We start from the raw sequence: 13,458 nt of genomic DNA, 5'->3' as shown, positions 1-13,458 counted from the left end.
ACTCGTGCGAAAGAACGTAATGCAACATGTTCTTGTGACAAAAACCCCAGTGGGGACGGAGACTGAAGCCCGTGCACTGTGCACGATGTGCACGTTGTGCACCACATTCATTCCCACCAATTGTCGGTAAATACCCGACGGCCATTTACCGACAATTGGTGGGAATGAAGCTACATTCCTGACGCACTACAGTTGCGTCCTCAACATTTTGACTCCTTATATACTTTTATTCGTAACAGTTTTGTGCCACAGTGCTCTGCTCTCGTGTGTGTACCCGGCTTTACATTAATGGGTCAGTTACCTAATATGCCCTCTCCAATAAAAAGCATGGAAGAGGGAGCATCAACAACCGATCACTTAATGCATGGATGGATGTGTGGAAGAGGGTGTATGTATATATTTATACAACGGTTTATGTTTTTGAATATTATGTTGTATTTATACATGTGTATATTCGAAGTAAGTTGTGTAACCCCCCCCCCCCCCCCGCCCCCCACCGAGCCAGAAAAAAAGGCGACTACATCAAAGAATCGCAATGGTTACTGTCATTTTCGAAACGTTAAAATTCTTAGTCCATAGTCAACATAACACCCAAATGTTTCATAATACAAATATCATATGTTCTTTCTGCTAATGACATGGGTAGTATTTAATTTAGCACAATAGTGAAAAATTAGTGGAAATAAGTTACGTTGGAACATGGGATACTAATTATTACATTCATTAACATTTTAGGACTATTTTTAATTTTGTTGGCGCTACATCTGGAGACATATTTACAGAACAACTTAAAAATGCAGATCCATTTGTTTACCTCAAGTCACAGGATTAATTTGTTGGAAGCTATTTAAATCATGTTAATGAATATATATATATATATATATATATATATATATATATATATATATATATATATATATGTGTGTGTGTGTGTGTGAGAGAGAGAATGTGTGTGTATATATTTATAAATAATGTTAATTACGTATACCAAAGGGAAAATCTTATATTAAAATCAGGCCTTTTGCATTAATTCTATATCATCCTCTTTTCTTACATATGACTTATCTGAGTCCATTAAGAAGCTGACCTCATAGGAATCCCAGGTTTTATATATATATATATATATATATATATATATATATATATATATATATGTGTGTGTGTGTGTGTATATATATATATATATATATATATATATATATATATATATATATGTGTGTGTGTGTGTGTATATATAAATATATATAAATATATATATATATATATATATATATATATATAAATGTATATGTATGTATATATATTTCATTTTGAATATGATGATCTCAATACTGCGAATTTACTGTTTATCCCTTTTCCTTTTCCTGTTGTGACATAACATGTTTAACACTTTTCACGTGGTGGAATGGTTTGTGTATCGTCATGATCAGCAAAGCTGCACTAATTAGGACCAGCCATACTCGGTTGGTTTGCAGTGAGTGATCAGACTGAAGTATTCCACCACCACTAATCCGCATTGACCAGCGTGGGGATGAAAACTGGCCAAACTGCAGACGTGAATAAGAACATGTCTGAGGCCTTTGTCCTGGAGTGGACTAGAAACGGCTGTATTTGTTGTTGTTGTTGCTGTTGTTTGTGTGTGTGTATATATATATATATATATATATATATATATATATATATATATATATATATATATATATACACACTTAGATTAACCCTATTATATAATATTTGTTGCACATTTTTATAATCCGTTTTTTTTTTAAGTTACCTAACGGTTGTGGCGCAACAAGTGACCCTGGTTGGAGTATGTACAGTTTTGTTGTTGCTGGCTGCCCAGCTGCTCGAATCCCTCACTGGCTTTGCTTTCCAAGATTTGGGAGGGCAGTGCTCTTGCATTATCATTTTAGGAATTGCTGTCATTCCTGCGACGTGGTTGGCTACGCCGAAGGATTTCTGGTACGTTGCGTAAGGGTGTACGGATCGCCTCTCTGGGGTTTTGTGGGAGGTTCGTTTATTTGATTGTGTTTTTAACTAGTTCTTATAATTTTACCTAGGATATTTTCGCAAACTGAATTGAAAGGCATATCTAGTTCTTTATGTGTTTTACTAAGGCATTGTTTGTTATAGATACTAAATATATTTCTTCAAATTGAGTTGAATGGCATGATTAATTTTTATATGATTTCCCAGGACGTTCATTGTTAAAGATCCATTATCATAAGGCTGAGGAAAAGTTGTTTTGTTAAATGTCCTTATTTATTCTAGCTGTCCTCAAGGAGGTTTCTTGCATTAAGATGCAAGATTCTTTTTATGTAAAGGATTTATTGAAATATAAATTTACAGAATGATGTTTTTAAAATGAACTTTTTAACTATAGCACACAATCATAAGGCAATCAATTTAGTTCATTTATGCTATATTATTGCAATTATTGAAACAATACCGTGAAAAAAAAATAAATTAAATCTTATTACGATCATATTCTTTTATAGTTATCAAAGTGAAATTATATTGTTTTCTTCATAAGAGAAACTTTATCCCTCTATCTTGGAATTCATTTATTTGATGTTCAGCTCAAATCCTTTCCAAGTGAGTAGTTATTTTACATAACTTAATCAAGTTTACGATACCTAATGATATGAGCAGACCCGAAAGGTAAATAACTTGTTAGGCAAGTTTCTCAAAGGTTTCTTTGACGAGGTTAGTTCGTTCGTCACTCTGGTGATTAAACCTCGTATCAAATGAATCCCTGTTCGGTGATTATGATGAGTCGATTCCTATCCCGTCAACCGGACGGATAGCTGTATTTCATCAAACAGTTTTTTCCCTTTTTGCCCAAAATGGCATTAACACAGGTAAAGTAAATTTTTTTGCAAGGGATTTTAAAGTAATTTCCAGTTATCCAAGTTTTCTCTCTTGAATTCAGTACAGCCATTTCAGTGCTAGATCGTGTTCATGTCCGCATATGTATAACGTTTTAGATGAAAAATAAAATGTCGATCTTTTCCTGGGCTCTAAAATCCACTGCAATATAGTCCAGATTTGTTTCCAGTTTATGAAAAATAAAAAGAAGATTACGAGTAGCTATGTGTATAAATCACAAGGTCAGCCGAAAACATCACTGACAAATTTATTTCGAAATCAAATACCATAAATAATTTATTTTTTTCACATTTCTAGATGAATTTAGCTGTCTATTTATGTTAATCTCGTCAATATTTTTTCATTGGAGAGCGATTTTTATGTGGTTATCATTTTTTAATCTAAAACCCCCTGAGTAAAGTATACGTTTTCCAATGTTAGGAAGACTTTTGCCGCTGCTTTTCATTTTCATTTCCTGTTGGATCATTTTTCTTTTGCTTTTACTTGATCCTTTAAACTCGGATACCAAGTATTTGAGAAGGTTCACTGATGAAAAGCTCCTCAGATCAGGCCTTTCAAGCTAGTAAGAGAAGATTGTGGTGCTTTTTGATCTTATTACTTTTATCATATTTCTTTGAAATTATCTCTGTAATTATGTTGAAGAGGAATGAAGGAATAATATTTCAAAACGTTATCCTTTTTGTGTAGCACGGTTTCCATTCAGGTAATATTTTGGTCTTTGATGGGGTAGACGATGAATAAAGCATATTCAAAGGTATTCATTGGTATAAGATGTAAATGACACACGAAGCAAGATGAAGGACTCTTGTTATTCCTAATCCGTAGTTCATCTATGCAGTAGAGTGATTAGGAAACGCAAGGTTTTACAGTTAACCTTCTAAGTCTTTGAAGTAGGATTAAAAAAAAAAAAAAAAAAAAAAATAGGGTGATAGTTATTACTCAGAATTTTTTCTTTTGCTACCTGAAACGTAGGGTCGGTGATAAGAGATGTGGAAACTGCCGTTTTCATATGCCATTTGAAGCTCAGAAGTAGGAAGAAAATATATAGAATCCACCAGACAAGTGTTATTTTTAACTTCTCTTTGAGATACTAATCAGCCTTGCTGTAAGGAGTAAGAATGAAGGCTGCAATTAGTAAAAATTTAGGTATTGGAATTTTTTTAGGAAATCATTATATAAGAAAAAAAATGGGGGAAAATTATTCATATAATTGTTATTTTCTGGTTTCATAGCAGTTGGGTGAGTCAATTTCCATTCTTTGGACGTAGATTGAATATGCACCTTTTCCAGGCCTGCCTCGGTGGTAGCAGTTGTGGTGATGATATGTCAGTGTCTTGCCGTCATGGTGAAGGTAGTCCTCCAGGGGGCCGTAGGTCCACCTGAGAAGCGTTACTCCCAGCCGTCATTCTCATCGTTTTTCCTCGGTTTTGGAACCATCCTCTTCTCTTTTGGCGGGGCAGCGACCTTCCCTACCATCCAAAACGATATGAAAAATAGGTCAAAGTTCCCGCAGAGCGTCGTGATTACTTTTATCGGTAAGTTTAAATGGTTTTATCGGCGAGGTTGAATTGCTTTATCGTTGAGTTTAAAGAGTGCGATGGGAGAGTCTAGATGTTTTTTTCATGAGTTTAAAGGCTTTAATCGGTGAGCTTGAATAGTTTTATCGTCGAGTTTAAAGAGTTTTTGTAGTGAATTTTAAGGGTTTTATCGGTGAGTATGAAGGGTTTCATGTGTGAGTTCAAAGGGTTTTATCGATGTGTATAAAGGGAGTAATAGGTGAATTTAAAGGATTTTATTGGTGAGTTAAAATGGTATATCAGTGAGTTTAAAGGGTTTCATAGGTGAGTTTCAGGGTTTTATCGGTGTTAAAAGATTTTTCAGTGGTCGATGGTTGCCTGGGATAAGTTTTTTTTCGACGCAAGGTGTTCATTTATAAAATTATAACTATAAAAGTATTCTTTTAATTTATACAACATTGATATTCTTTAATACGTCAAAAAGGAAAAGACGATTTCCGTACTCTGCTTACAAGGTAACAGTAATTAGAGCTTTATTGGTATTAATGTTTTTAATGATTGATTCAGTGTTACCCATGTTTGTTTTATTTATCTATTTCTCCTTAACTTCCTGTATATATTGTCATTTACATTATGTTATTATCTTACTTAAAAATTATAAAAGATACGAAAACAGTAAACATTAGAGAAGCTAGTAATTGTATAAAATAGAAATTTATGAAAGGAAAATGAGTGAAATTGTAATCATACTTAGGGTAGTCAGTATCAGAAGATTACAACTTGATGCTGACTTCAGGTAAGCCTTTGCAGTCCACAGGTGATCCATCTTTTCTTCTTTTCGTTTGCCTTGAAAGGGTTTAAGGTGTCCACTAATTAAAAACGGGCTTAACTCTAGTAGATCGATTATTATCGCGTCAAAAATGAAATAATATCACTGTACTGATATATGTTTCCCCCTTCTTCTTCTTCTTCCTCTTCTTTTTTTTTTTTTTTTTTTTTTTTTTTTTTTTTTTTTTTTTTTTTTTTTTTTTTTTGCACTGTCATATACGTGTAAAAATAATTTAGCCTATTTTGATAGGATGTTACATATTATAAAATACTTACGATTTTGTTCTTGAAATTTTAATGGCACATTTATGTTTCCATATTGATTCACAAACTTGTTAAAGAATAAAAAAAAAATCACAGATTGAAAGTCCGAACTATAACATTTCAAACACACCATTGTCACCTCCATTTCGAATTTACGAGACCCAAAACGATATGTTTTAAGGCTAACATTTTTTTTTCCAGTTCTCCTCTTATTATACGGCTCCTTATCAGCCATCGGATACGGCTTCTTAGGGACAGAGATAACCACCAACATTCTTCTAGATATATCTGGTCCTGAGATCACAGTCATCAGGAGTTTCACCTTCGTTCATCTCATCTTCGCTTTCATCATCCTATTCAATCCTGTGGCGCAGTTCCTGGAGGATTGCTTAGGCGTGCCACGCGGTAAACAAGAATTATATTATTAATGTTGTTCTTGTATTTTGTTTTTCATCCGTTTTAAAACTATTTATATTACTTCCCTTTACGGAAATATTTAGTAGCTGTAATATGAAGGGTATGTTCACTGAATTATTAGCTCTCTCTCTCTCTCTCTCTCTCTCTCTCTCTCTCTCTCTCTCTCTGTTCCAGGTTTCTGCATTAAGTTTCAAGCATTTGCAATGACATTTTTGGCTTTCAAACTTCAAGTAATAGCTAATATTTGTGATTTAAGAATTGATTCAGAGGTAAATTAACTTAATACTGACATAACGAAAAAAAATAATGAAAGTGTAAGAAACAATCTTGGCATTATCTCCATGTGATATACATGTAGGATAAGTAGAATGATATTACAGAGAAAAGGGGAGGAAAAATCACCTTTACATGCGAAGTATTCGTTATCTTTAGCAATTTAGATTAAGTAGAATTCTTTATATAGAAATAGATAATACAATAGAAATTTTAAATATACAACACTGATTTATCCCAATAATTTTATTCGCAGAATGGCGTGGGATGGAATTTAAAGAGAATCCGTATTCAAATCAGTGAAATTGTCAATGTTGAACCTTAATATATTAAACAAGATACAGTTATGAGTATCAAGTTCCCGTGATGATCACAGATTGAAGACTATGAATACCAGGTACACATTACTTGTTATAGATTAAAAGTTAACATAGTGATGACGCTATGATTTAGTAACAATTAGATTTTTATTTGATTTTGTCAAAATATGCATGAAAATTCCCTCATCGAATATTCCTTTGTTATAGTTTCATTACTGCATTAACAATTTTTTTTTCTTTTTTTTTTTGCCAATATCTGTGATTAATTGTTTAGATATACCCTTTGAACTACAGATAAATATAGACATTGCAGAATAAATTGTTTTAAATTTCATTTGTATATTTTTTTTATTTTAGGGAACAAACGTTGTATGAAAAACTTCGTTGGAATATGTGATAATGTGATAAATCGTATATATCATTTAGTTGAAGTGATTATATATGCATATATATATATATATATATATATATATATATATATATATATATATATATATATATATAGATAGATAGATAGATAGATAGATAGATAGATAGATAGATATGTGTGTGTGGTGTGTGTGTATGCTTCTCTCTGATACAATTTTCATTTGAAGGCGATTACCTTAATGGTGTCAATGTGTTTTCTACAGGAATCCTCGTATTTTCTCAAATTCTTTGAATTCTCATGTGTATAAGTATTTTTATAAAAGCTTTCATTGTCTGTGTCAGAATTCGAACCTACACGCATGAGTTTACTAGTTTACTGCAACGATGCACTAACCTACCAAGCTATTAGGATCTTTGAGTCAAATTCCAAATATTCATACATATGGCTGCTGAATTAAGATATATATATATATATATATATATATATATATATATATATATATACATATGTGTGTGTGTGTGTCCCATGTTGACGGGTAATGAGACATCGAAACATTTTTTTTTTTTTACTTTATTGCAAAAGGTTCGTGAACACAGTTTGCACAGCGAGATACTCATCAGGCGAGCACCATATTGTTTTTGGGAGCGCACGATTGGTACTGACTCCCTTTCTGAGCAAGTTGTGCAATGTTGCTCTGTCACTATTCCGACACTAATAGAATTTGTGGAAATCTCCACTGTCATGGTAAATACACTCTCGCCATACAGCTTAAGACACGTCACTTATCAGACTCAAGACACATCACTTATAACTGAGTTCAGTGATTTCACACAACAATTTATGAGTCATAATACTCTTATAACGGTCATTGATCTCGCATATACATCTACTGTACATATTTTTCATACAAAGCTTGGGATATATATATATATATATATATATATATATATATATATATATGTGTGTGTGTGTGTGTGTGTGTGTGTATAATGTGTATATATATATATATATATATATATATATATATATATATATATATATATATATATATATATATATATATATATATGTATTATTGAAATGTATGTGTGTTTTGGGAGAGTCGTTATCTTAGACAATTTTCAGTAAATTATATGTGTGTATATATATAATATATATATATATATATATATATATATAATTGAAATGTATGTGTGTTTTGGGAGAGTCGTTATCTTAGACAATTTTCAGTGAATTATATGTATGTATGTATGTATGTATATAATTTATGTATGTAAAGCTTTTCTAGATATGAAAACTCCAGTTTAAATATTCAATATAGTCTGATAGAAATCCTTCTGTCGAGCCATATAGAATATTGGACTTTTGCCAGAGTCTGCTGTGTTCAATCTAAAGAAATTATTATTTCATGGCGAACACTAGTATGTACGTGAAAAAAAGATTACTTTTTCGAAGTTTCCATGTTTCTTTTTATTCGGGGATCTTTTTCGGGACGATTTTTTTTCCAGTTATTAATTTCTAGCTTCCAACGGCTGGAATATATATTAATTTTTGGAGATATAATAAAAAGATATTTTTAGGAGAAGTAGGATTTTAGTGTTCTTTTATTTCGATTAGAAAATTATTTTTGGATATGATAAAATGTTTACTGGATGTGAAAGGTTATGGTTTGTCCGTGTGAGAAGAATGGAGAAGCAAAGAAAGTTTTAGAAAGTTCTCGGTAGATAGAGTGCAAATATCAATCCACCAAGAATGAATGGTGGGTTGATTGTAGGCAGGTTTAACTTATAACTGATGAATGAACCTTCTCAAGAAATCCATGAGGCTGCTAAAGTCTTATTTCCATAAAGGTACTTAAATGACCTAGTAAGATATGACTGATGGAATTTTAATCATTTTTTCTCCAGAGGAAACGTCTAAATGTTAAAAGTTTACATAAATACACCAAAACCAACAATAACAACAACAACAAATGCAACCGTTTCTAGTCCACTACAGTACAAAGGTCTTAGACATGTCCTTATTCAGGTCAGAGGTTAGGCTATTTTTCCTCTGATCGCTCACAGCAAACCAACCTAGTATGGGTGACCCTGACTAGTACAGATTTGCTTATCATGGCGATACCCATACCCTTCTACCACGAAACGTTATCCCCTCTCAGAAAGGAGAGAAATAATGAGAATATGTATATTAGCATACACATAAATATGTATGTATATATGTATGAATGTGTGTATGCATACACACACACACACACACACACACATATATATATATATATATATATATATATATATATATATATATTAGTATATATGTATATATGGATATATTTGTGTGTATGTGTTTCTGTGTGAGTCCGTGTCCAGGAGATATTGATTGATAAGAGTATGACGAAGATTTTCTACATTGATAGCTATATAAGAGACATAGATGCAAGTAAAAATATCTGTCATTATTATTGATATTTTTTTATAACACCTTCTCCATTGTGAAAACTGTGAGAAGAGTTCTGTGAAATGGCGTATTTGCAAGTAAATTTCTTTTTAAAAAAAATTTTTATTTGGTGAAAAGTATCTCTGAAATCATCGTAATTAGGGAAATTACCCTTAATATAGTTGCTGTATTTTCAAAGTCTCCTCCATTACAAAGTAAAGTCATTAACGTCAATTCTCGTAAATACAATATCATTTTATTGTTTAGGAAAATATGAGGTATTTATTTCCTACTATGAAAGGTATATTTAGAGGATCGCCTGTTCACAGGAAGTAGCCTTTTGTTGCAATTTCCCGATTTTAACGAGTAGATTGTTCAATTTTGATGTTGGTCTTTGTTTCAGTGAATAGAGATTAAAGATTTTCGACTATGGGTGAATACAGATGTATAACATTTTACAAATCCTTTTGAATTATATATATATATATATATATATATATATATATATATTTATTTATTTATTTATATGTGTATATATATATATATATATATATATATATATATATATATATATATACATATATATATATATATATATATTTATATATATATATTTATTTATTTATATGTGTATATATATATATACATATATATATATATATATATATATATATATATATATATATATATATATAGTAGGTTGGCCAGAGCACCAGCCACACGTTGAGATACTACCCGCTAGAGAGTTATGAGGTCCTCTGACTGGCCAGACAGTACTACATTGGATCCTTCTCTCTGGCTACGGTTTCTTTTCCCTTTGCCTACACACACCAAATAGTCTGGCCTAGTCTTTACATGTTTTCCTCTGTCCTCATACACCTGACAACACTGAGATTACCAAACAATTCTTCTTCACCCAAGTGGTTACTGCACTGTAATTATTCAGTGATCACTTACCTCTTGTTAAGGGTAGAAGAGACTATATCTATGGTAAGCAGCTCTTCTAGGAGGACACTCTAAAATGAAACCATTGTTCTCTAGTCTTGGGTAGTGTCATAGCCTCTGTACCATGGTCTGAAACTTTCTTGGGTTAGAAGTCTCTTGTTTAAGGGTACTCTCGGGCACACTATTCTGTCTTATTTCTTTTCCTCTTGTTTTGTTAAACTTTTTATACTTTGTATAGGAAATATTTATTTTAATGTTGTTACTGTTCTTGAAACATTGTATTTTTCCTTTTTTTATTCTTTCCTCACTGGGCTATTTTCTCTGCTTTCCCGACAAGGGTTGTAGCTTAGCAAATAATAATAATAATAATATGATGATGATGATGATGATGTAATATATTTATATATTCATAGGATAAATATATATATATATATATATATATTATACTTCATATTTTTACTGTGATATATTCTTTTACCTTGTGATTTTCACTACAAGCATAATCAATTCATCTTTAAAATGCATCTTTAAATCCTATGCCTCATCAAAATCAAGATAAATCTAGATTTTAAACCCTTATTATTTTCAGTAAATATAAGTTTGTTCGTTTACAATAATCCACTGCATCGTCGGCTTTAGTCATTCAGGGAGCACTCCAGCGATCTTGCTTCTACTAAATTCTTTTTGCCTTTTTGTTTGTTTTTATGTTTAGACTTAACCATTCTTCTTCTTGTTGGTTGCGAGTTGATGTGGTTCTTTGGTTTCGTCTTGATATCAGTGCAGTTTTTCTACCTAAATGTTGATTATTGTGGAATCAACCCTTTTCTATAACGATTATCTTTAGTATTTCCTTTTAATATTTACTTATGAAACCTTAACTCTCTCTCTCTCTCTCTCTCTCTCTCTCTCTCTCTCTCTCTCTCTCTCTCTCTCTCTCTATCCACATTTTCAATGCTAAATGTTTGTGAAATTTCACTTATTTCTGACCGATTTGTGATTACTCATTCTTAGATAACTGTTATGCTTACCATGTATTAATGCCCAGTAAATATGTAATTTTTTATGGCAACCTACCAACTGCTACAACCTCGCCTTTATCCTTTTAAGTAACCATAAGTAAATAACTGTCAAGTAGTATTCAACATTAAACTTTCAATGAATGCCCTAAAGTACCAACTTTAAATTAATAACCATTTCGTCAACAAGAATTCGGATGGCGTCGTTGCTGCTTGAGGTCGAGTATCGTCGTCCTCGAAGTGCTACTCGGTTTGGCCATTCCCGATTTCGGAGCCATTCTCAACCTGGTGGGCGGATCCACGATTGCCTTCATGTCTTTCGTGTTACCTCCGATTTGCTATCTGAGGCTTTGTGACTCGAGAGATGAGTCTGGTAATCCAAGGAGGTAAGGATGTTCTGGGTTTCGTAAAACTCTATAGAAAGGAAACTGTATACGTTAAACTTTTTGTCTGAAGTCTCTTATATTTTCTGAAGCTTAAAATAAACTGTCGAAATTGAAGCAGCTTTAATGGTTAAAGTTTACTATTTGTGGGCTTCATAAAACTATAGAAGAAGGAAAGCCTATCAAACTACTTTAAACTCCTTTTTTTTTCAGTTTTGAAACTTATATTTTCTAAAGATTAAGACATACTGTCGAAACTCAAGCAGCTTCAATCATTTAAGTTCACTGTTTTATATATTTACATGAAAAAAAAAATGTGCGAAAAACGGCATGTATCTATATGAATATAGACAAGCACTTATAAATTGTCAGGGAATACAGCATTCCGTCAAATTATTCAAAGATTAAAATGGTAATTTTCTGAGAAAGTTCTTATGCTACTTCTTCGTCAGTTCCAGGTACTTACTGTTTAACCTCCAAGTATGTAACACTCTCTCTCTCTCTCTCTCTCTCTCTCTCTCTCTCTCTCTCTCTCTCTCTCTCTCTCTCTCTCTCTCTCTCTCTCTCTCTCCATCAAGAGTTACTGTATTGAATAGTTATGAAAAACTGAACTGCACTTCTTATCATTTTATAATCTAATAAAACTATTTTTCATGAAAAGATTATTCAATATCTGCCTTGAATTGCCATCTAAAGAAATTAATCGAATGGAAGTGAATAAAGCTTTTAATTCATAAGTACTACCAGTCCAGTATCTACGACTGAACTTCTTAACACTCCACAGGCAAGTAGGACTGATCGAGAGAAGCGTTTTGATTGGTGTCCTGATCCTTGGCGTCATAGGAGGTGTCGTCACGACGTACACTGCATCGTCGGCTATAGTCAGTCCGGGAGCACTCCAGCGATCTTGCTTCAACTAAATTCTAATTGCCTTTTTTATTTGTGGTTTTTTAAGTTCAGACAATCCCATTGTTCTTGATGATGGTTGTGAGTTGATGTGTTTATCTTGTTTTGTCTTGCTTCCAGTGCAATTATTCTACCTAAATGTAGATTTTTGTGGAATCAACCCTTTACTATAACTGTTATCTTTAGTATTTACTTTTGATATTTACTTATTTTGAAACCTTGACACACACACCACTCTCTCTCTCTCTCTCTCTCTCTCTCTCTCTCTCTCTCTCTCTCTCTCTCTCTCTCTCTCTCTCTCTCTCTCTCTCTCTCTCTCTCTCTCTCTCTCTCTCTATATATATATATATATATATATATGTATATATATATATATATATATATATATATATATATATATATATATATATACACACACATTCTTTCAAAGCTGTTCTAACTTCTATTTACCCCTCTCTCTAAGACAGGTCTAATAACTTTTAGCTTGGTACGGAATTTTTTTCTTTTTACATATATTTCTGGTTATCGTAAATATTAACTAAATAAAAACTTCAGCGCCTTTACTTAGACTTTTCCGCACATATCATTTTGGAAGCCAGCTTTCAAAGGCCTTATAATGCACCGCTAGACGACCTTTGGATAAGTAGGGGAGGCCACAGGAAAAATGATGTAAAAAAGGGTTAAGTAGAATAGAAAATTCTGGGTAGGTATTGTGTCAGGATTTTCTTTCCTTGGGGATTTATCGTGAGAGGCAGTTGGAAAGTAGGATTTTTTTTCGGTGGATTTATGGTTAGAAAGTAAGTAACGTTTTGGAAGATTACTGAAAGGGTCCACTCTGAAAGTTAAGAAAAAAAGGAAGCTTTGAGAAATGGAAAGTCAAGATAAGGATTTTTT

General features: G+C 32.3%; 1 protein-coding gene across 1 annotated transcript in view; it reads left to right on the top strand.

The window, feature by feature from the left end:
• LOC137615908 (uncharacterized) overlaps positions 1–12,578 on the top strand; it is a 56,350-nt gene extending 43,772 nt beyond the window's left edge. The window contains exons 4-8 of the mRNA XM_068345594.1: positions 1,771–1,962; positions 4,180–4,424; positions 5,700–5,903; positions 11,466–11,661; positions 12,443–12,578. Of these exons, the coding sequence (XP_068201695.1) occupies positions 1,771–1,962; positions 4,180–4,424; positions 5,700–5,903; positions 11,466–11,661; positions 12,443–12,578 (973 nt within the window). The remainder of the gene's footprint in view (positions 1–1,770; positions 1,963–4,179; positions 4,425–5,699; positions 5,904–11,465; positions 11,662–12,442) is intronic.
• The last annotated feature ends 880 nt before the right edge of the window (positions 12,579–13,458 follow it).

Source organism: Palaemon carinicauda, chromosome 22 (genome assembly GCF_036898095.1).
Source record: "Palaemon carinicauda isolate YSFRI2023 chromosome 22, ASM3689809v2, whole genome shotgun sequence".
Classification (NCBI taxonomy): Eukaryota; Metazoa; Arthropoda; class Malacostraca; order Decapoda; family Palaemonidae; genus Palaemon; species Palaemon carinicauda.
The sequence above is the reverse complement of the archived record's forward strand: the minus strand, read 5'-3'. Positions and strand labels throughout refer to the sequence as shown.